General features: G+C 48.8%; 8 protein-coding genes across 8 annotated transcripts in view; 2 read left to right on the top strand and 6 right to left on the bottom strand.

Moving 5' to 3' along the window:
• Positions 1–294: 294 nt before the first annotated feature.
• On the bottom strand, positions 295–2,862 carry UREG_02085 (AP-1 complex subunit gamma-1; the record flags this gene model as incomplete). Its single annotated transcript, XM_002542523.1, has 3 exons — positions 295–390; positions 454–2,563; positions 2,693–2,862. The coding sequence occupies 3 exons, from the start codon at positions 2,860–2,862 to the stop codon at positions 295–297; spliced, it is 2,376 nt and encodes a 791-aa protein (XP_002542569.1).
• A 695-nt stretch (positions 2,863–3,557) lies between these two features.
• Positions 3,558–5,317, top strand: UREG_02086 (uncharacterized protein; the record flags this gene model as incomplete). The annotated part of the gene is made up of 4 exons (XM_002542524.1): positions 3,558–3,688; positions 3,764–4,213; positions 4,270–4,986; positions 5,047–5,317. The coding sequence occupies 4 exons, from the start codon at positions 3,558–3,560 to the stop codon at positions 5,315–5,317; spliced, it is 1,569 nt and encodes a 522-aa protein (XP_002542570.1).
• Positions 5,318–6,333: 1,016 nt separating this feature from the next.
• UREG_02087 (beta-lactamase) lies at positions 6,334–7,766 on the top strand (the record flags this gene model as incomplete). The annotated part of the gene is made up of 4 exons (XM_002542525.1): positions 6,334–6,575; positions 6,812–6,920; positions 6,990–7,281; positions 7,354–7,766. 4 exons carry the CDS (start codon positions 6,334–6,336, stop codon positions 7,764–7,766), a joined length of 1,056 nt encoding a protein of 351 aa, XP_002542571.1.
• A 621-nt stretch (positions 7,767–8,387) lies between these two features.
• On the bottom strand, positions 8,388–9,849 carry UREG_02088 (uncharacterized protein; the record flags this gene model as incomplete). The annotated part of the gene is made up of 3 exons (XM_002542526.1): positions 8,388–8,667; positions 8,738–9,619; positions 9,689–9,849. The coding sequence occupies 3 exons, from the start codon at positions 9,847–9,849 to the stop codon at positions 8,388–8,390; spliced, it is 1,323 nt and encodes a 440-aa protein (XP_002542572.1).
• Positions 9,850–11,199: 1,350 nt separating this feature from the next.
• On the bottom strand, positions 11,200–12,301 carry UREG_02089 (uncharacterized protein; the record flags this gene model as incomplete). The annotated part of the gene is made up of 2 exons (XM_002542527.1): positions 11,200–12,207; positions 12,269–12,301. The coding sequence occupies 2 exons, from the start codon at positions 12,299–12,301 to the stop codon at positions 11,200–11,202; spliced, it is 1,041 nt and encodes a 346-aa protein (XP_002542573.1).
• A 700-nt stretch (positions 12,302–13,001) lies between these two features.
• Positions 13,002–14,272, bottom strand: UREG_02090 (uncharacterized protein; the record flags this gene model as incomplete). The annotated part of the gene is made up of 3 exons (XM_002542528.1): positions 13,002–13,209; positions 13,435–14,043; positions 14,112–14,272. The coding sequence occupies 3 exons, from the start codon at positions 14,270–14,272 to the stop codon at positions 13,002–13,004; spliced, it is 978 nt and encodes a 325-aa protein (XP_002542574.1).
• Positions 14,273–16,297: 2,025 nt separating this feature from the next.
• Positions 16,298–17,054, bottom strand: UREG_02091 (uncharacterized protein; the record flags this gene model as incomplete). Its single annotated transcript, XM_002542529.1, has 2 exons — positions 16,298–16,541; positions 16,870–17,054. 2 exons carry the CDS (start codon positions 17,052–17,054, stop codon positions 16,298–16,300), a joined length of 429 nt encoding a protein of 142 aa, XP_002542575.1.
• A 721-nt stretch (positions 17,055–17,775) lies between these two features.
• The window catches only part of UREG_02092 (helicase SWR1), a gene marked incomplete at both ends in the record, with an annotated part of 5,086 nt that continues 1,617 nt past the window's right edge, over positions 17,776–21,244 (bottom strand). The window contains one exon of the mRNA XM_002542530.1: positions 17,776–21,110. Coding sequence (XP_002542576.1) covers positions 17,776–21,110 — 3,335 coding nt within the window. The remainder of the gene's footprint in view (positions 21,111–21,244) is intronic.

Raw genomic sequence — 21,244 nt, forward strand, 5'->3', positions numbered from 1 at the left:
TCATCATAAAACCAAGGTTGGTTGAATAAATTTTTAACGGCAAAACATGGGAAGGCAGCAACCAGCCTGAGGGAAGCCATGGTCCTTAGATGACGGATGTCAGAGTTACCGTCGCTAGGGAATTCTGAGACCAAAGTAAATGCCCGAAGCAAATACCTCGTGTCTATTAACTGAATGAATTATTCATATATATCTTCGCTTAGTCAATTCAGATGCCTCACAAGTAAGAGGTTCAAATGGCAACGGAAATGCTTTATGCAAGGGGAATCATGCTGAAATAATCAAACCAACTGCCTACGGCTCTGTCCAGTCCACCTGCTCCGTCACCTGCTCCGATCCGTTTCTTGAATAGGTGACCCTCAGGCGTAACCTAACTTTGGCGGGTAGCGGCTGCAAATTCGTGAGTCAGCACACATATCCATCACTACAATCATGGATTTTAGGAAAACGTACGTTGTTCGTTGCGGTTGCTACTTTCAGGACCTGGGTACCTTCTTGTCCTCCATCTAGTTCACTTTTATTGATGGCTGAAAGCTGAAGTTTTTGTGATTTGGGCACGGCTGCTTGCAGGCCAACGCCGGTAAACCGGTCAAGATTTGACGTATTGCGGAACTTGGCAAGAATTTGTGCAGCGGAAGGGTTACTTCTTTGAACTTGCAAGGCCAATGTAAGGTCATTTTTGTTAAATGCGATATGCATCGGTGCACCTGAGGCGGGAGGTGGAGTCTGAGAGGGTTGTGACTTTGTAGGTGCAAATAGACCAGGGGAGGCAGATGTTTGGGGCGGTTGCATCGCTGGGGGGGTCGCCTGAGAACCAAAAAGGTCCATAATTGCATTGACGTTCGATGGCTGATTTGATGGTGGCGGCGGTGATTGGGCTGTGGATGGCCCGCCACCTAAAATATCAGCCAGCAAGTCTGCAGTGTTTTGAGACCCATTGAGATTTTTAGTTGTATCCGCGGCCGGTACATCCGAGCCACCCATTAGATCAAGCAGCATATCCTGTTCGGATGGCTTGGCTGGCTTCTTGGATTTATCTTTCAACACTCTGCTCTGGCGTTTGTTTGTAGATGGACCCAAAACTCTCTGCTCCTCTCGGATTTCCGGAGGTGGCATTTTTTCGAACACACCACGCCGCAACTGATCATAACCGAAAAGGTTTGTATACTCCACGGCTCGTTGCTGAATTTCAACGTTGAGATCAGCGGACCTGCTGCTAAGGAATCTTCGAATTCGCTCAATTTGAGCCGGATCCGTCATCCTCGTGGATAATTTCATTGCGGAGGTGACAATGTATTCTGTGACAATTTGCGAGGCATAAGTGCTGTTCAAGACATTCATGAAGAGATCTACGACATCACTCTCCTTCACTTCCGTGACTAGTTCTTCTTCCTCGTACTGCCCTCCACGAAGAAGGGCATCGCCGTACTCTCCAATAACCCACGATGCCGCTAAAGTCAACCCTTCCTGGGAGATATCTTCCTTAAGAGCGGCATAAAGTTTCTGCACTGAGTATGTTTGAAGATCAGGCGCTGTTGCAATAAGGCGGACGAAGGACGAAAGTATCTGTTCTTTGACATAATTGCCAGCAAGTTTCAACACCCGTAGCATCGTATCAACATGCCAACGCTTATTTGGTGCGAATCTATCAGCTGCTATTCCGATCTGAGTGGTCATGACTGGTTTGAACTCGGTATCCGCAACCTCTAAGAATGCTAAGAGCTCTCGAACGAGGACGCGCACATTTCCTTCATTAATAAGCGTAAAACTGAGGTCAAGTGCCCGTCTTCGTATGCTGATATCGGCATCTCGCAGGCACTCAAGAATCGTATTCCGATGTCGTTGAACGGCATTAGGCTCAACAGCAACAACCTTGATCAACGTATTCAAGGCTACGTATCGGATGTTATTGTCTTTATTAGCCAGAAACTTTCCGAGGATGTTCACTCCCAGCACGCGGAGCCCAGAATCAGCTTCTATGTCTAGAATAGTCAACACGGCCTCGTATAGGATAGAGTTCCCCACATTTTTGCTCGAGTCAGTATTCGTCGCGACTTGCGCGAGGATATCGTTGATAAGCTCGCTGATAGCTGCGTCGCCTCTGCCTAGAACCCGCAACAGTCGGAGGATCTTGATTTGGAGAAAGGGGTCTGTAATCCCATAAACGTCGTGCTCCGGAGTATATCCTGACGTTGTCAGGCCTTTTAGCGTTCTCACTAAACCTGGAGCCAGCGGCCTGAATTGATCAATTATTTCTTGACCTCCTTCTGCCTCATCTTGTTCACAGAAGTCAATGGCAAGAGTAAGAGCGCACAATAAAACTCCATGGTTTCTATCGGATAAGAGTACCTTGGCCTTTTCGATAAAATGTTCTTGTAAATCTGGGACTTTGCGACAGATACGCATAGCACAAAGGGCTGCTTTCCGGCGGATATAAGGATTAGCGGTGGATATGAGAGATTCGATTTCCGGAAATAAGTCCCTGGACATTTCCACAGATGCAATATTCCCGAGCGTACAGAGCGCAAGTCCAACTACATATTGATTGGAGTGGTTCAGGTCACTGTAAACGTCGTCAGTGGAGTCGACAATGAAGGGAATTGAGACGCGAACTTTTTTAAAGAGTTTGTAACCAGTGTCAAGACCTCTTGGTTCTCATCCAACAAAAGCATGGTTCCCAGGTACCCCAAACGTTTGTCCGCAAAGCGCGGCGAGGCGAGAAGCTTCAAGCACTCGATCTGGCCGAAATGCGTCCGCTCGCCTAGCGTGAAGAGATAGAGCAATTTGGCTACATTGTTCCTCCTTGGCAACTATCAGCGGTATGCTCGTTGGCGGTGGTCGTACGGGACGCTCACCTGACATTGTGATCGGTGTGTTCATCCCTGAAGCTGGCGCGAATTGCAGCACTCTCCTTTTGCACCACTGCCCGCTCATCGGCAATTGTTTTCGATGCACGCACGTTCCGGATAAATTGTTTGACTTGAGAATTGATCAGTGATGGGAAAGTCGGGGCTTCAATTGGCGGAGGGACTCACGGGAGGTCATGGCGGTCGTGGGAACCCCCGGCGGGGCTCAAGGCATACAGGTTAGCGTGCAGGAGTGTCGGTGAGTCTGCACCGAAAGATGGAATTGGAAAATAACAGAGAGCAGCCTAGCAAACTGAAGCCTTGCTTGCGAAGCGCCCTTCCTTGTCTCCTCAAAATCGTGCACGATGCGTTGCTTCCACACGCAATCCAAACGAGATGCTGGAAGTGATGCTTATGTAAGATTGGGCCTCTATGCCAAGAAACCAGCACAATCTAGCCCGTGTAGGCTAGCGCCAAACCCCGGCTGCTCGGAAGGCATTACATAAGCATGATGAAGTTGGTCGCAACGGGAAGCTGAGATTCTTGGATTTGATTCCCGGGGCTGAGGAGGCCGATATTCAGCCTAGAACAAGAAAGAGAACAGAGGTTGTTGCGAGGATGCCTGCTAGTATTCCTACCGCTATCGTTTGCACAGCGAGGGCCGATGGTACTGACACTTGAAGCATGCCCTCCCGGATTTCCACCACCAACATGCGCTCTGCTCTGGCCAACGGGAATGACCACGCTGTTCTGCGGTCCCGCGCATTCCGGGCTGCGGAGCAGCTGGATCAATATCTACCAAGCCAATTGAACCAGGAAAGGCAGTCGTCGGGCCCTTCGAGGTGAGCCAAGCATCTTTGCGCGCCGTCTGGTCGTCTCGGATCTGGACATTGGATCTTCTAACTCTTGAGGAGCAGCGGCCCTTCGACACCCATTCCCGAAGATGCACCCCCTTCCGTGCATTCGATCTCGTCTGCGAGAAAACAGGTTCGCGCGCAGGCAAAGACCCGACTATTTTACAACATTGATTATCAGCCTCGTTTGTCGCATTTTGACCCCAACTCTGACAATCAAAACTTCCGGCGGTTTTTCGTCTTGTTCTGGATCAGCCTGGCTATTATGGTCATCACTACAGTTCTGCGCAATGTGAAGGATACCGGATACCCTCTTCGAATGCAGGTGTGGCTGCTATTTTCGGCCAATGTCTTTCAATTGGGTCTTTGCGATCTTGCAATGGTTGTGAGCACTGGCTTAACGTTGCCACTTCACAAAGCTATCCGGTCAAGCAAAGGGTGGCTCCGGTGGAGTAAATATGGGATAGCCGTCCAGAGTGTGTTTCAGTTCGCCTGGTTGACTGTTTGGGTCGCGTAAGACTATTTTCCACGACACCATGCTTCGCAAGAGTGCTAATCATGCGACGCAGACTGCCGTTTATGTTGGATTGGACCTGGACTGCCCAGGTCTACCTCACCCTGCATACTCTCACGCTGTTAATGAAAGTTCATTCATACGCCTTTTACAATGGTCATTTGAGCGAAACAGAAAGGCGCCTTTCATCCCTAGACAGGCCAGAGTCAGATACCCTGTCAGCGGTCGTCCGATACCCAAAATCTCCGGTTCGGGCGGTCAAAGAAAATAATGAAATCGGAGTGTCCAGCGGCAGGCGGCAAAGCACGCACTCCATTTCCCAAGTTCGGTCTGACCTCGCCACGGAATTAACGTCGCCCCTGGGCCAAGTGACCTATCCTCAAAACCTCACGTGGAGGAATTACATTGATTTCCTGCTGTGCCCAACTCTTTGCTATGAATTGGAATACCCGCGGACCAAAAAGACGCAATGGACTAGAGTCCTGGTTAAAGCTTTGGCTGTGTTTGGTTGTATTTTCTTATTGACGCTAACGAGCGAAGAGTTCATCGTGCCTGTGCTGAATGACTCCGCATTCCGGCTGCATCGTGTGGACAACTGGTCTGAGAAAGGCCTTATCCTTGCCGAAACGATAAGCATGCTATTATTCCCCTTTATGGTTACATTCTTGCTCGTTTTCCTCGTCATTTTCGAATATATTCTAGGGGCGTTCGCAGAGATAACTCGTTTCGCAGATCGACGATTCTATTCCGACTGGTGGAATTCCTGTGATTGGTGAGTACTAGGCTCCGATCATCATGCGAAACTTATAAGCTGACCTGACCCGTTTTCTAGGCTGGAGTTTTCTCGGGAATGGAACATTCCGGTTCACCACTTCCTTCGGCGACATGTATACTTTTCGTCTCTGACACTGTTCTCGAACACGGGAGCTATGTTTATAACATTTTTAGTCAGTTCTATTGGGCATGAACTGGTTATGGGATGTATTACCAAGAAACTCCGCGGGTACGGGTTTCTCGCAATGATGCTCCAGTTACCAATTGTTGCTGCGCAACGATCAAGATTTGTTAAGGGGCGGAGAACGTTCAATGTAGGGCTTCTCTGATTTCTACGCCTTGAGGCATGAGATATGTTGACGACTGTTATAGAATGTTTGCTTTTGGATCTCTATGATTCTGGGGCTGTCAATGGTAAAGCTCCGTATACTCAATCGCCTTCCATGTTCTATTTTAGGCTAACGCTAGCCCTAGATGTGCGCACTTTATGTGCTTGTATAATATTTTCTGATATTGTCCTTCATTCTGGACCAATGTACAATAAGAATTCGTGAATGGAATGGCCAAGTGGCCAAGGGCTGCCCTGGTGGTCTCTAATCTGAGCTCGGTTGTTGAGAGGCTGTGAGCTTGAATTTCATTCTCACTAAAGAGATCTTACCCATACGGAGTCCTCTCGATGGGGAATAGGGTTTATTTGAAAGTGGGAAACAGGGTCGCCAAAGCCCAGGATAAATGGAGAAAAGAAGGAAATAAGCCCGATTTACGGTTTTCTTAGCCATATAATCCACATACTTCTACTTGAACGAGATAGCCCAGTTATATGTGGTTGTTGAGCTTAGGAGTGCAAGCATCGAAATACTCTTCTAGTCTGGCTGCTGTACGATCAACACTAGTAAGTTGACCGTTTGTTGGCTATAAATCAACGATGGCCTCAATCCAACGATGCACTGAGGCCATGAAGCTGGTGCAAATAGCTATTCCAAGAACGGGTTTAAAGGTAGCACACTGTGTGATCACAAAGACATGCGAGCCAAACTAGAGTTGAAAGGCACATTCCCCGGAACCATGGAGTTGATCTCGGAACCTACAGATTTGGTCCACAATCAAAGATCATCGTGGACTTTGCTTTGCGCCTGGATTCAATCCTTGTGAACTAGGTAGCGAGTTGAGGAGACGTCGTTTGTCCCGAAACAGCCGAATTCGTCTGGCGGAAAGACCATCGTCCCGAGGTCTCTTTACTGATAAGAAGCCTCACGGCTGCTTCGCCCTCTCTGCCCTTTACTGTTTTCAATCCTGATACTTGGTTCAAAGATAACACTTGCAAATTCCACAAGGCTAACTAATAATGGGCAAGACACTCTCTCCTGAAGGCCAAGCTGCCATTCGTGCTGCAATTGACGAAGCTTGCAAGGACCAAACACAGGGTCTCCCCAACGTGGCTTTCGTCGTCGTCAATAAAGATGGACAGGAAATCCTCGCTCATGCCGCCGGCACGCGTGGAATCGGGCAAGATGAGCCTGCGACCCCTGACTCGGTGTATTGGATCGCTTCTTTCACCAAGATGATCACCGGTGTGGCTTGCATGCAGTTAGTCGAGCAGGGAAAATTGGCATTGGATGATGTAGAGCTGGTCGAGGAACTTTGTCCCGAGCTGAAGGAGGTGCACGTTCTACAGAATGACGGGACGCTTGTCCCAAAGAAAAGGGGCATTACGCTGAGGATGCTGCTTACACATACTGGCGAGTAGCTATCAGCCTTTTACTCGTGGATTGGAGGAGCTTTGGATCGCTAATCCTAGGGTCTGTAGCTGGGTTTGGATACAGCTTCTACCGAGACAATCTGCGTGACCAAAATTATGACGAGTTCTGCGCGAGATTCGACGATTTCATGCAGCCATTGGTTAATCAGCCTGGGGAAACTTGGGAGTACGGAGTATGCGATCCTCTGCTTTGCGAGATGCAGACACATGGAGTTTGGAAGAAAGATGCTAACAATCGGTAGATCAATATCGACTGGGCCGGCATCATGGTCGAACGGGTCACCGGTGTGCCGCTAAGCGAGTACTTCCAGAAGAGCATTTTTGAGCCCCTTGGTTTGAACGACATTGGGTTCTTCCCGTCTGAAGCCATGAAGAAGAGATTGATCTCTATGACCCAGCGAGCTCAGGACGGCACCCTTAGCCAGGGCCACCATCCAAATCATATGCCTTTGGATGAGTTTAATGAGGACGAAAAGAAATTCATCTTCAATAGCGGAGGAGGAGGATGCTTCTCCACTCCGCGAGATTATGCCCGTAAGCCCGTGCCTTTATCAAGAAAGAGTCTTGCTGGTAGAGGCCGCAACCACTAAAACCCATCTTCCCTAGAACTTCTCGCCGCCCTCCTAAACAATGGCGTCTCCCCTACAACAGGCAACCAGATCCTCTCTAAATCCACCGTCGACAGCATGTTTGAAAACCAAATTCCGCACATGCCCGATTTTGGCCGGGCGGGACTTCCCGCCGCGAAGCCAGATCTCACTAATCCCGTTCAGGAGCTTTATCCACTTCCTGATCGCACGCCGCAGGGATGGGGACTCACTTGGATGATCACGCCTAGCCCTACAGGGAGGACAGCGACAAGCGCGTTTTGGGCAGGAATTGCAAATTGTTTCTGGTGGTGTGATCGCGAAAAGGGGATAGCAGGCGTAATAACTACGCAGGTCTTGCCCTTCGGAGACCCAAAACTGGTTCCGCTGTGGGTGAATATTGAAGCGGCGGTGTATAATTCCCTAATATGATGTGACTCTTTCTCATAGTATGTATGAGCTTGGGGTATGCGCGGGATATCTAATGCATATTTGAGTGTGATTTCCAAGGATCGAATATTCGCAAGTAATGTAAACGTTACACATCTTCACGGAGCATCCAACGCCCTTTAAACCAGTAGAGGAGCCAGATGATATCAATCGCCAAAACCCGAAAACACTATAAAAACGCTCTAACCCCCATAGCAACAAACTCCTGAGAGGTCAATAAACCCACATCAAGTCAACATCAAAAACAAACACCAGCCGCGAAAAGTGTCCCAGGCGGAGGAGTCTTGTAGTACGTAAGGGGGGTTCATATATCAAGGGCCATCAGTAGCTTAACGCTCCGATTATAAGAAGTATTTCGGGCGTCGCCGCCGGTATATTTATCCAAAAATTTCTCGCGTATTGAAATCCAAGAGAAACACGAAAGCCGATCAACATCACGTCAAGCTGTGATGACTGTCAAAATCGCCATCGAGAAAAACCAGCAGCCGTTGTGTTGGTATTGCAGGTTCAAACACTGCTTGTGGGCGAAATATCTGTTAGCCTTTTTTGCGAACGGTGAGACGGGATACGGCAGTTAGCCTGGACGGACTCGAGCAGATGGCGTTACATATGCTCAATTGGTTCTTCAGGAAGTAAGCTTTCCGCGGCTTCATCGGGCATTCTTTTAGGGAGACAAGCTTTCAACGGTGGATTGATAATATCGTTGAATAAGAATGTGCCGTATACAAGCATCATGAAGCCTACAACTTGTAGCCATTTGAACGACTCCCACCCTAGCCCAAGTGACACAAGCCAGATGAAAAGTGTGCGGGATGTGTCGATTGTACTGCGTGATGTTGCTGATACGGTCCGAGTAACGCTGAGGCCGAAATAGTTAAAACCACTAAATATGCACCATTAGCTCATACTTGGGAGTCTTAGAGATTGGGTTTTGAACACGAAATGTAACATACCCAATACTGATCATAATCAAGAAGCTGGAGAGCGCAACCGTTCTGTTGGTTGTCATGTTTCTCCAGCCCTCAGCGGCGTCAAAATATCCATATCTGCCATGCTCTGTTCGACCAATAGTGAGATGAAGCAACACCATTCCCACAAAGGTCAAAATAGTTCCGAAAATGCCTTCCCAACCGACAACCTTCAAAGGATCCATGGCATATCTTTCAAGAATCCATTCTTCCAAAACAAACTGCGTGGCAGTAAATATTTGAGCTCCTGCAATTAGCAGAACTCCAACAATCACTTTTACAGCTTCTGGGGATTTAGCTGTCGCGTGCACCTCTTGAGCGGCGCGGGATATAAGTTGGATAACGTCCTTAGGAGACGCCTCTATAGGTTCGTGGTGATCGTTGAAAATTGCACCTGCGAGGCCTACGAGGCCAACTCCGAAGACAACACATACCAGAGCCATCCATTGATACATATAAAGTCTCCGGCGAAGGAATAACACGCTGAACAGACCGACAAATAGAACAAGCGCTCCTCGCGTCATTTGATAAATGCTTGCCACCACAAAAAGTAAACCCACATTCATAAGAGTGGTGCCAGAAATGTCGCAACATGCAGGCGCAGCAAGCAATAAGATTTTGGTGCCTCTTAGTTTAATGCGGGAATCATTGAAATCGATTGACTTTGCAGTGTCCGCGCGGGAAGGTAAGGTGCCATCAGCGTCACTGTAGGATGGAGGTTCGCTCGATTCGCCTCCAACGGGCTCATATCCTCCGGCGAACAGCGGGGCTGAAGAGCTTCCCAATCGTGGGCTAACATATCGATTCCACATGTTCATCCCAAACAAAACAAGCCAACACCCCATCTCTCCAATGAACATTTGTAGCCTAAATCACAACATTCAACATTAACACTGGAATCTCCCCAAGGAAGGCTAAAGGTTCGGATTGACTCACGTCTGGAGGACAGGTTGCTCAAAGACAACCCGCCTTTTAGGATCTGGATCATCACAGTTCCTGACACACTGCATGTCCTGAAACTTTGTAAGGAGAGTATTGCAGACCCCCGTCACCAACATCATGGTGACCAGCAGGGGTATCATCGACCTGGGCGCCATTGTTGCTGCGGCTTCCGGAGGATGGCTTGATGGGCTCTCAGGTGGAAAGATGTATATTGGGTGTGGCTAGGAAGCCTATTAATGGTAGTTTCAAAATAATCGACTTGACATGTATATGGCTCTGAAATGAATCCAGAGGCTCAAGCAGGGCTTATGGCTCCATGGAGGTAAAGGTGAACGCTGAACAGCGAAGGTCAGTTTGGAGACGACGATGTCATGTGGTGGAGTCCATGCAAGGGTCTGATTAGATAATCAAGCTGAACGAACGGACGGAAACGGTTAGATTCATGCCGAATCCGGGGAAACCCAGGATAACACCCGGTCGGCCACAGGGGGCTATGGCGAAAAGACGGCGGTAATGCCCTATTATTCCCACCCGCAAAGATCGAGGTCTGACTGGGCTCGACAGGCATTGCAGTGCCCTTCGAATGCGAAGGGCTTTTGGCGACCTTTCAACCGTTAGGGCTTAAGCTTTCCAGCCTCAGTCAGACCATGGATCGCTCTCAACCATTCCGGCCGGCAAAACCAATTCCCCGTCGTATTAGTCAGTAACTAACTAACTAAGTTAACTAGTTAGATAAATGCAAACAGGGCAAACACTCGCCAACCGCCTGTTGATTTTTTCCACCGCCAAAGAATCAGTCCTTGTATCAACTTGACTTCAGCTGGCGAAAACATCACACCATACGATGGATTATTCATCGTAGCATATGCGAATAGCACCATCTCCCTCCGACTGACTCAATATCCGTCTCGTATTTATGACCAAACGGGTTTCAGCCCTCCGAATGACGATGATACTTGCCGCAACCGAATGATCGAAGGGCCTATTCCCACCCGTGAGGCATCCGGAAACAAGCAGAACTCGCACTATAATGCCATCTCAAGATTTCTATGCTTTACGCAATCCTTTGAACCCAGCTGTTCCAACGCAAGCTTCTCCTTAGACTCGCTTCTGACGGAGTTAAGAGTGCTACCAGAGACAGCGTACTTACGAACCCTTTCGTTTGAAAGGACAGCAAACACATCTGCATGTTTTATGCTCGTGTAAGCTGGAGCTGGGCGAGAAGCAGAAGCAGATATGCTTTTGTGAAATTGTTCTTTTCGGGTTGCAAGAGAAAACCGGGGACTTGAATGGCTTGTGCCATTCGGTTCCCATCAAGAGCCTTCATAGTTCATGTTATTTGCTCTTTTTAGCTCCTTGATTTCTTCAGGGACTGAATCCATAGAGAGCATGACTCCTTGCGCTTCTACATTTATGGTAAATGTCCAATTGCGACCTATCTTCTATCTAACATACATAAAATGATATAACCAATCGTCGCAATCCAAATTTCTATCTGCGCAATATTACAATTTTGATTTGGCCTCGGAATTATCGTTATCATAGATTTGGACCACCACTTTGCCCCATGTTTCCCTCCCGCCAAGTGCCTGTAACGCCTTCGGCACGGATTCCAAGCCGACAAAGGTTTCATCCTTGAAACTGATTCCCTTGAACTTCCCTTGTCTAATCAACTCAAATATCCGTTCCCAAACGACGCCTACGGTCTCTTTCTCGAAATTTGCGTATTGGCCCCAGTGCAGCCCAACGAGGCTCACGTTTTTCAGGAGCACACGATTCATTGCAACTTTCTCAATATTTCCCGCTGCGAACCCAATCACGAGTAACCGCGCATTCCAAGCCACACACTTTAGGCTCTGGTCGATCATACCAACAGGATCATAGACGATGTCAACGCCAGCCTTACCGTTACCCGTTCGGTGCTGTGCGCATAACTTCTTCACTGCATCGGGCCACTTGGGATCCCGATAATCGACCGTGTAATCGGCCCCAAACGACTTGGCAACCTCTCGTTTCCTGTCAGTGCTTGCCGTGGCGATAACCGTCGCGCCTTTTGCCTTCGCAATCTGCACAGCGGCGAGCCCAACACCGCCGGCGGCAGCGTGAACAAGTACCCAATCGCCCTTCTGAACATTGGCCCGATGGACAAGACCACCGTAAGATGTAGGCACCGTAACAAACAATCCGGCGGCGTCTTCAAAGCTCCATCCTTCAGGCACAGGGTACAACGACTGCTCCTTGGCCAGGACATGTGTAGCGTAGGCGCCTTGGCTAGCTCCGAACACACGATCACCAATTTTGTATTTCGGAGATTTAATGCCGCTCGGAGTGCTGAGGATTATTCCCGCAAATTCCATGCCAGAAATCCATGGCAGGGGTGGCTGATGTTGATATTTGCCTTGGATTTGGAGGAGGTCGAAAAAGTTGGTGCCAGCGGAGTGAACTTGGATCAGATATTGATCCGGCGCGGGTGTCGGTGTTGGTAGCGTTGTGACCCTAAGGTCAAGGGGTCCCTATGTTTGAGAGGCTCCATATCAGCTTGGCCTGTGTCAAGATGATCGAATGGCCACTTACCTTGACATATTCGCTCACTTGAATCGCACGCATATTTCTCGCAGCCAGTTACCCACAGTATCAGAAATAGTTGCAATAACTGCCAAAACGTCTATGAGAGCTGCTCTTAATAAAGCCGCCTGTCCTGTGTTAAGCTCGGTATCATTCGAGTCCTGCAGCAAACCGGCGAAGCTTAATCGGTTTGTCGCTGCGCGGGGAAGATGCCGAGGTTGTTCTGATCCAACGTCCTCCGACGACAACATGGCAGCTTGTTGGCGAAGTGCATCGAGATATTGCTATGTCTGTACGCCTACTTCCTCAATTCTCTGGCTGATTCAAACTATGCAGCCAGAGTCTTCGATTTTAAGATGTTTCACACCTTTGAATCCTTTCTTTCAATGAAACTGCTTGGGTCTGATGAGCCATATGCCAATCTGGATTTCAAACATCCAGTTAAATACAAGGCAGGCTATGAAGAAAAGAAAAAGAATGCACAGTGCAATGTATATGAAACAAAATCTGAGCAGAAATACCCTACCAACTCCTTTTTCCTCTGGCCCGCCAGGTCCCCGTCCGACCACCCAACGAGAATGTACACCTGTGCAGATTTGTATACCCCAGTTTCGACAGGAAGGAGGAAAAAAAGGACAACGAAAAAAAGATTCAACGGCTGTAGAATAAATCTCTCCTCATATTACGTTAGAGGAGAACAAAGGCCACACAACTGGAAAATCGACAAAGAATGTCAACATCTCTAATTGATGCCCAAAGTAGATGTTGACATGGTATATTCACCATTGCTGCCGTCAAATTGTACATCACCATGGACGGAAGACTGAACCAGAGGAGGATGTATAGATGGAGGCATCGCCACATTGCCGGGGTTTTGCAGCTGGGGATAGATTGGTCTAGTATCCCAATGTTGAGGCATTGCCTTTCCGTCCACTCTGGATTTTCGTACCCTAGGTGGGCGATTAGCCACCCTAGCGTGCCCAACGAAGTTTCCGTGCGGGTCTACAAGTGTAGACGCCCTTTTCCAGGCTATCAAATTGGGGCTTGACTCAACGTCCTCAGGATCGCAAGGTGAGATTTCCTCATAACATGAAGGCAAAGTGGGATGCTCGTTCTGCAATTGAGGCTGTCCAGTACGTGGGGGAAGATAAGGTGAATTCGGACCACGGGCATACCCCTCATGCGGAAACTGGAGTTGAGCTTGTTCGGGCGGCGCATAGCTCCATGAGTTATGAGAAAGAAGTGATGGAGAGGATTTGGGAGGGTCTCTGTTGTGCTGCGATATATGAGGCGAGATTGGAGCCGAGTACTGCGCGGAGGGCGCGAAGGCCTGTGGTGGCGAAGACTCGGTAACCGTTCTGGCGCCAACGTGCGCATCGCAAATCGAACGAGGAATCGGATACGTTTGCTCAAAAGGGTGACCTGGGGAATTACATGAATACGTTGGTTGCGGCATGTGTAGTGGGCTGTTATTTCGAGGGATCGCGGCGCTGTTTGTCCGAATCGCCAGATCTCTTCGCACTTCGTCGAAAAGAGCTGGATTCCCGAGCTGGTAGTTCTGGCTTGGTGTTGGAGGGAACTTCCATCTCTCGTCCCCTTCTGGGCTCGGATAGTCAGAAACTCCGCAGTCTAAAGACGGTGTCGAGTCGCCAGTCGGCTTATCGGACTGTTCCGCCTTCACGACTACCTTTTGTGTGGCCGCTCCATTTGACGCTTTTTTCCGCTCTTGACGTGACGGTTTCCTCACTCCCCATTTCTTCAGTTTGCTGCGGAGCTGTGTTTCACTAATATAGGACTAATGAGAAAAGCCCCGATGCTTGTGAAGTGCTCTGATTGTATGGAGTCTACTTACGTCGGGTTGAAGTCCACACTGCGAATCCTTTTCATGACCTGCTTTAGGGGCCATTCTTCAACTTTGTATAAATTTGCGATTTGAGCTTTCTTGCTCTCCCAAACGTCTGATGAAATCGTTGTTTTCATCTTGCCCTCCAGAGGGCTAGTGCTCGGTGACATCTGGAGCCTGGCACGAGACACAGGATTCGCGGCAGCGAGTTTTGGTGCTATCCAGGCGACTCTTCGGCGGCAAGTTCGTTCAAAATTTGATCAATTCAGCGGAAGACTCGTATTGCCACACCGTTGGGAAACAGTTTGCAATGAGCGTTGTGTGAGAGTCGAGATTTTTTTTTGGCCTCTTACCACAAGCAGGTCAGAGCTTTAACTACTCCGTATTTCGGCCTCTTCTGAAAGGCTCGCAGTTTTGCTATGCTTAAGGCTAGTGAACAAGACCGCAGGGATAGTGAAGACTAGAGAACAGCCACACGAACCGGCTATTCCTTGGGAGTGCTTCTGGGCTTTTATTCTCCCTCGCAATTGATGATTTGACCCCAAACCGCATTAGTATGCCTTCAGATCCCGGGACACGAGGGTCTTCCGTCTCAGATGGGTCTAATTTGTGGAGCGGCTTCGCTCTGAATACATTTGTGCATACCAGAGGTCACCGTTCATAGCGGTATTTTCAAAGGCGCGTATCCTCCCTGAGCATTTGCTTGATGCAGAGCATCAAGCAACATTATTTCAGAAGGTTTTTGCAATCAAAACTAGTTGACCAGCTAGATGCCTTTTTGGAAGGAGACTTGGAATGATCCCACTCACACATGGGGGCGGTTTTGTCTCCTTGCAGTCTATCACTCATTATGATTACGAGAGAGATGCATCGGCAAAAGGAAGGCCCAGAGATCACTAGGTAACACTCGCTAAGACACTGATCTCGATCCCTGCACGGAGTTGCAAACTTGCATTCGAATGCAGGGAGCGGCGTTCGATTTGGGTCAACCCAACCTATGAGGCGGCGGCGCTGCAATTCATCACCCTGCAAGGTCTGTTGATACGTCACAAAATCTGCGAAGTGGGCCAATAACGTTGAGCGGGAGACCCGAGAGACTGGATATGCCCTTGCAATTGCAGGAGAACGTCACCGACGATGGTGAAGACCACAAGACGTGCCCACGGACTGCTGCTCGTGGGTGCTTACCCGGTGGTACCCCATATCCAAGGGAAAGGAAGCATCACCATGACTCGAGCGTCACAAGGTTTGCCCTTGAGTCAAAAAATGCATTGGTTCCCAAGCTCTACAAGCCCCCTATATACATCGATGCAAACGCCGAATTCGGTGTCCATCACCCGGCCGCGGATAACATTGATTACAATTCATATATCCAAGGCAAAAAGGTTAAAAGCGCATTGGCATCTCTATCGACAAGCATTATTTCAAATCCCTAGCAAATGGACCAGTCACTCAAGCAATCGCCGAAGCTGAAGTTTGCAGGTTAGAAGCAACAAGCGGCCGACGTGTTAAGGCCATTGGATGAATTCGAGTCAGTTACCAGGGATCTCCAGAAGTGCTGTTGAGACAAAAACTTTTATTTTCCTTAAAGATCTCCGCTTGGTCGGTAACTACGCCCAGCAGCACGGGTTTGCATTAACTATTGCATCCCACACTCACACACTAAGTCAAGCGTCGAATGAGGTTGGGACCCGGCTGAGGTTCCGGTGAAGCAAGCATGGATTGTAAGGTATTCACAGGACGCAAACCCGTCATAATTCATGAAAGCGGAAGCCTGAAGGGCAGAGGATAGCGGAACCTAACGTGCCGAGGCTTGTGATTGTCAAGGGCTATGGTCGATCTGAACTTGGAAGTAAAGATCATTGGCGATTAGGTGCAACCTGGGAGCGGCTCATCTCTTGCTGATACTGGTGGCGACCACGATGCCCTTCTCGCTCCATGGCCCATTGGCCCGGCTTGCTTCAAGTATCTTGCCGCCACTGTGGGAGAGACCGCGGGGTTCGTTGCGGTTTGAATGCGCTTTCTAGAAATGGGGAAAGGCCTCGCGTAGCGAACGCAACGCCTTTCAAGGAGATCTGCCGAGACTGGAGAGACTCGGTCATCTGGATCCATTCTTACCCAATGACCATTCTGATCGACGGGTTTACACATTTGGATAGTTACTCCTGAACGAAGCCCCTTGTCCGGCAGGCGTCTCATGGGAGCGCACGCGTCGCCCTGCCTCTTGGTCTGGCGCCGCCATCCTGCTCCTCCAAAGCTGTCTGGGCTTCTCTTTCGCGATCACCGAATAAACAAGCACCATAGTGGGTCCATCCGTTCAACAACCGCCGTTTAGGCGCTCGACAGTGGCATCGTCGCCAGTCATTCTTGTCGAATGTCGATGGAGGTTTGCACCCAAGACGTCGGGACAAAAGAGCACTTGAAGAATGACGGCTCATGCTAAAATAGCTAGTTTGGCTAATTAAAAGGCATTCAGGGCTTTGTTCACCGGCCGCTGGGGGCCTTTTCTCCGACGGGTTGTCCGCTGCTAGTAAATTTGACCCCCTATACTTATTACTCCTTACTATCTTTGTTAATTACAGCCACACAAGAACACAAGTCGATCTCGGGAAAGGGCGCAACCAAGTTTCCGCTTCTGCTCCGAAGGAAAGCTCTGCAGGAAGCCTCGTCTTGGTTGGCATGGAAAATGGGCATGAATCGAGCCCTGAGGATATCGAACCACATTTTGAAATTGATATTGAAAGAAGAAATTATGATACGGACTTACTTGCCTTCTGAACCCTTACTAGCCGTTTCAATGATTTGAAATAATTTTAAACCTTGTGGATGGTAGGTAAACCGAATCATTGGAAAAGTCGTCTGATCGATCACATCTTCTCTTTCTAGCCACCTGCCTATTCGCCCCGGGAACAATGCAGGGTCTGGGGGAGAATCGCCGGAAACGAATCCCATGGCATGCTGATCGTCGTCGCAAGGTCAATCGTGACCCCAAGTCTTTGTCTCGATTTCTGCAGACTTGCCAACACGACCAAGACACCACGGGAGCGAGGGTTGATTCCCGGGACGAAGAACGCCAAACAGTTTCCTGCCGGGTCGAATGCAGCTGCAACGGAGCAGCATCTGGATTGGTCACTGTCCCTGTGCCTTTTCAACGGGATGGTTGAGCCTCCTGAGCCAATAGGGCTCGAACAATATTCATACGGAGTATAGATGAGAACACTCTTGTCCTTCAAAAACGCCCTTCATCAAGGACAGTTCATTCGTTTTAGTATCAGATAGCGCGCGAATATATATTATCGTAGATGTCTCCAAGAAAGCAACCGCCAGAAGAGCAAACAAAGCCATGAAAGGAAAACAGAATGCTATCCCGTCTTGTCCACACCGCGCGCCCACATTCCCATAACCCGAAGACATGTGCAAAGCCCGCCATTACAAAGCCTACTCGGTTTTCATATTAAAAGGATTAAGGAGTTGGGAACCGCAAATCAACGGGAATAAAGATCTCCATGAGGAGTATATAACAGTAATAACAACTAGGCCCAAACAAGGCCCAACAAACGCAAACCCGCAGGAGGCGAGGGAGTGTTAATCCCGACGCGGCTTGGCATACGATCCTCCATGCTCCAAGGATACGGGCCCGAGGCTGCATCTGATGAATAGGGGACGGGTTTGACTATCGACGCCGTTTGACACGATGTTCTTTGCCCCTCTTCGACTTCTTCTTGTTCTTGTCTGGTGGGAGAACCAGCGGTTCATCCTTTAGGCTCCATTCCATTAGTCTGATAAAGAAGTCATCGATGTGGCCAATGTCTCTGTCAATTGCGCTATCCGCCACGGCAACGGATGTAGATGTTGGCTCAGTAGGCGCAGCTGGCGTCGCTGGAGCGGACGCGTCTTTGGTTTGAGGGACAGAGGGAGGCTCGTCATCGGCAAAATCAACCGTTCCAGGGGTACCGACTTGGCTTTGACCAGTCTGGCCAGGAGTTTGTGGAAGACTACCTTCGGCAAAATCCCCCTCATCAACGTGTTCAAGTTCCTTTTCAGCTGTCTTTGCGGCTTCAATGTCTTCTTTATCTTCGGCTTCGTCGAATACTTTGGGCCGATCGCGAACTTTAGTATCCAGAACCCTATCCATAGCGGCACTCGCTTCGTCTTGTCCGTCCAGTATATCATCGCCAATCACATCACGAACATCGAATTTCTGGAAATAATCCGTCGTAAAATCTCCTTCTTGGATAACTACGTCATCAAGCATTCGCTTTTGATTGGCCTTGCGCAAGATGTTCGATTCGATTGTATATTCGGAGACAAGACGATAAATGTGGACGTCGCGGGTTTGGCCAATTCGGTGGCACCGATCCTGACACTGTTTATCCATGGCAGGATTCCAGTCCAAGTCGTAGAAGATAACCGTGTCTGCTCCCGTGAGATTTATTCCCAGCCCACCAGAGCGACTGGAAAGAATGAAGACCAGGATGCGTGGGTCATTATTGAATCGCTCCGTTAACATCTGCCGCTGCTCAATCTTAGTTGACCCATCCAGGCGTAGATAGCGGTGGCCATGAACATTGAGGAATTGTTCAAGAATATCAAGCATCTTAGTCATTTGGGTAAATATCAAGGCGCGGTGACCACCAGCTTGAAGTTGCCTGAGAAGCTTATCCAGCTGCTGAAGTTTGCCACAGTCATATTGCAACAACCTTTTGTCAGGGAATGCAATTGACAAACGCGTTTGGGCTTCGTGAAAAGGGTCGTACTTGGGAATAAGTTGCGAATGAGAGAAATAGTGAGATTTGATCGGTGTCAGTGCAGCCGAGGTTACAGCTGGAGCCACGACGGCGGGTGTGAGGCACGCGAACTTTTGCACAAGCGGTTCCACTTGACGAGACCTCTCTTCCAGCGAACAGACCATAGATTCAAGCACAGAGCATTGTTGGGACAGCCAATCGCTAAGCATACGTCGTAACGGCCGCCGCTGAAGGCTAGGTTTCAAGTTCTTGTCTACCGTAAGAAAATTTATCAGGCTTTCTCCGTAAAGCGGACGTCTTCCATGGCGCTTCGACTCGAAGTATAAACATCGTTCAAGCTCTGCCATTCTCGTTTTTCTCGCAGCGTTTTCCATCGAATATAGAACGTTCTGTAAAGAAGACCCATCGAACTTCATCTCCCAGTTCGTACGATTATACTGGCGTTCACGCAACATCCTTAGCGGATTATACGCCATAATTCTCGTAGCATCTTCCACTAATCTTTTAGAGGTGTATTCTCTAGAGATTGGCACCAAGTTCAGAAAATCGAGATCCAGTTTCTCCAGGGGGCTTTCGTATAGTAGCCGACGACGCAGTAATAGCTCTTTCACTTCAAAGTCTGATATTGCGGACCGAGACATCGCAAATGACGTTGTGATAGGGCGTGTCTCAAAAAGATCAGGGTGGTTGCAAACCTTCCGGAGTTGCATGAGACAATTGATGATGGATAAGTAATTCCCCGAAGCCAAGGTTTCTTTTGTTTGAGCCCTAGACATGAAGCCATCATAGAGATATCTCTGCCGCTTAGACAATCGACATGTAACCACATGCTCATATTTCGCGGGCATTTGTTTCTCCACGTCAATTTTCAACCGGCGGAGAATATAAGGGCGTAACACGGTATGCAGTTTGGTGACCACTTCTTTTGCTTTCTCATCCATAGTTTCCCTTCCGTGCTCGAGAATCTGTTCAACAGGGCGACGAAACCATTCAGAGAAATTCCGCAAATCAGCAAAACCTTCCACGCCACTTTCACTATCATCATTGGGCATTAAAAAGAAAAGAAGCGACCACAACTCCGTCAGATTATTTTGAAGAGGAGTGCCTGTTAGGAGAAGCCTTGCTCTTGTTTTGAACGTCAGAAGCGTCTGCCAACGTTGTGAGCGGAAATTTTTGATATTATGAGCTTCGTCAAGCACCATGTAATGCCAGTTGCGCCGTTTGAACGTCTGCTGATCCTGTAAAACAAGTTGATAGGAAGTGATGCATACATGCCACCGGTCGTCGTCCATCCAACCTCGCCGCTTCTGTCTTCTTTCCTCTTGGGTACCATAGTAGGTAAGAATTTTGAATCCAGGACACCACTTTTTGAACTCCATTTCCCAATTCAACATCACGCTAGTTGGGACAACAACTAAATGTGGCCCCCACACTTCGTGCTCAACGGCAAGATGTGCTAGCAAGGCAATGGTTTGGATAGTTTTCCCCAAGCCCATCTCATCGGCGAGAATACCATTAATGTTGCTTGCGTAAAGCCCAGCGAGCCAATCCAGGCCAAAATGTTGATATTCACGGAGAGTTCCACGTAGTAAATGGGGTATTTGCGTTTTTATTGTCGGTGTTTTCGGCGATGAAGGTTCTTCAACTGGGCTCTGCAGCCGATCCTCTTGCCGTTCTTGCGGTGATTGGGGATGATCATCAACTGCTGTTTGCTGATCCAAATCTTTGAGAATCGGATCCCCATCCTCCAACCGAAGCGACGTTGGAGAGGCAGGGGTACGATGGGTATCTCCAGAAACTGCATCTGGACGCTCGTCGAGTGCTCCATCGTTATCTGGAACAAGAAGGTTCGTACCAGGGGTAGCTATCACATCATCCTCGGATAATATCTGTTGACTTTGGGATTCATGGTCAGGCTTGTCATCCACAGGCAGAATGGTGGTGGAAGGTGTAGGGGGTTGAGCAGGAATTGATGCAGGAAGGTCAGGAGATTTATTGCTCGCCAACGGTCCGAGAGGGACGAGATGAACCGCGTCCGTTTCATCGTCTTCCTCGTTTTCCGTCAAGTCTTCGTTGTCATCATCAGGGGCAGTGTCGCCATCAATAAAAGCGTGATTCTCATCAGTTTCGTCAGTCTCCAATTTGAAACCAAGATCTTTGGCGGAAAAGAAACCTAGAAGGCCGGGGTCTGATTCAAGATCATCATCTACGTCGCCATCTTCCTCATCCGTCTCTTCCTCGTCACTGTCTTCATCCATTTCTGTAGATTCGTCACTTTCGTCAAGTAAAAGGGGATCCACTTCGTCGAGCGTTCCATCAAACTCCTCAAAACACCGTGACGAGTAGCCTGTGTCTGTTCATCGCTGGCTTCTGAAGTGCTCCCTGGACGGACAT

Source organism: Uncinocarpus reesii, genomic scaffold, assembly GCF_000003515.1.
Source record: "Uncinocarpus reesii 1704 scaffold_1 genomic scaffold, whole genome shotgun sequence".
Lineage (NCBI taxonomy): Eukaryota > Fungi > Ascomycota > Eurotiomycetes > Onygenales > Onygenaceae > Uncinocarpus > Uncinocarpus reesii.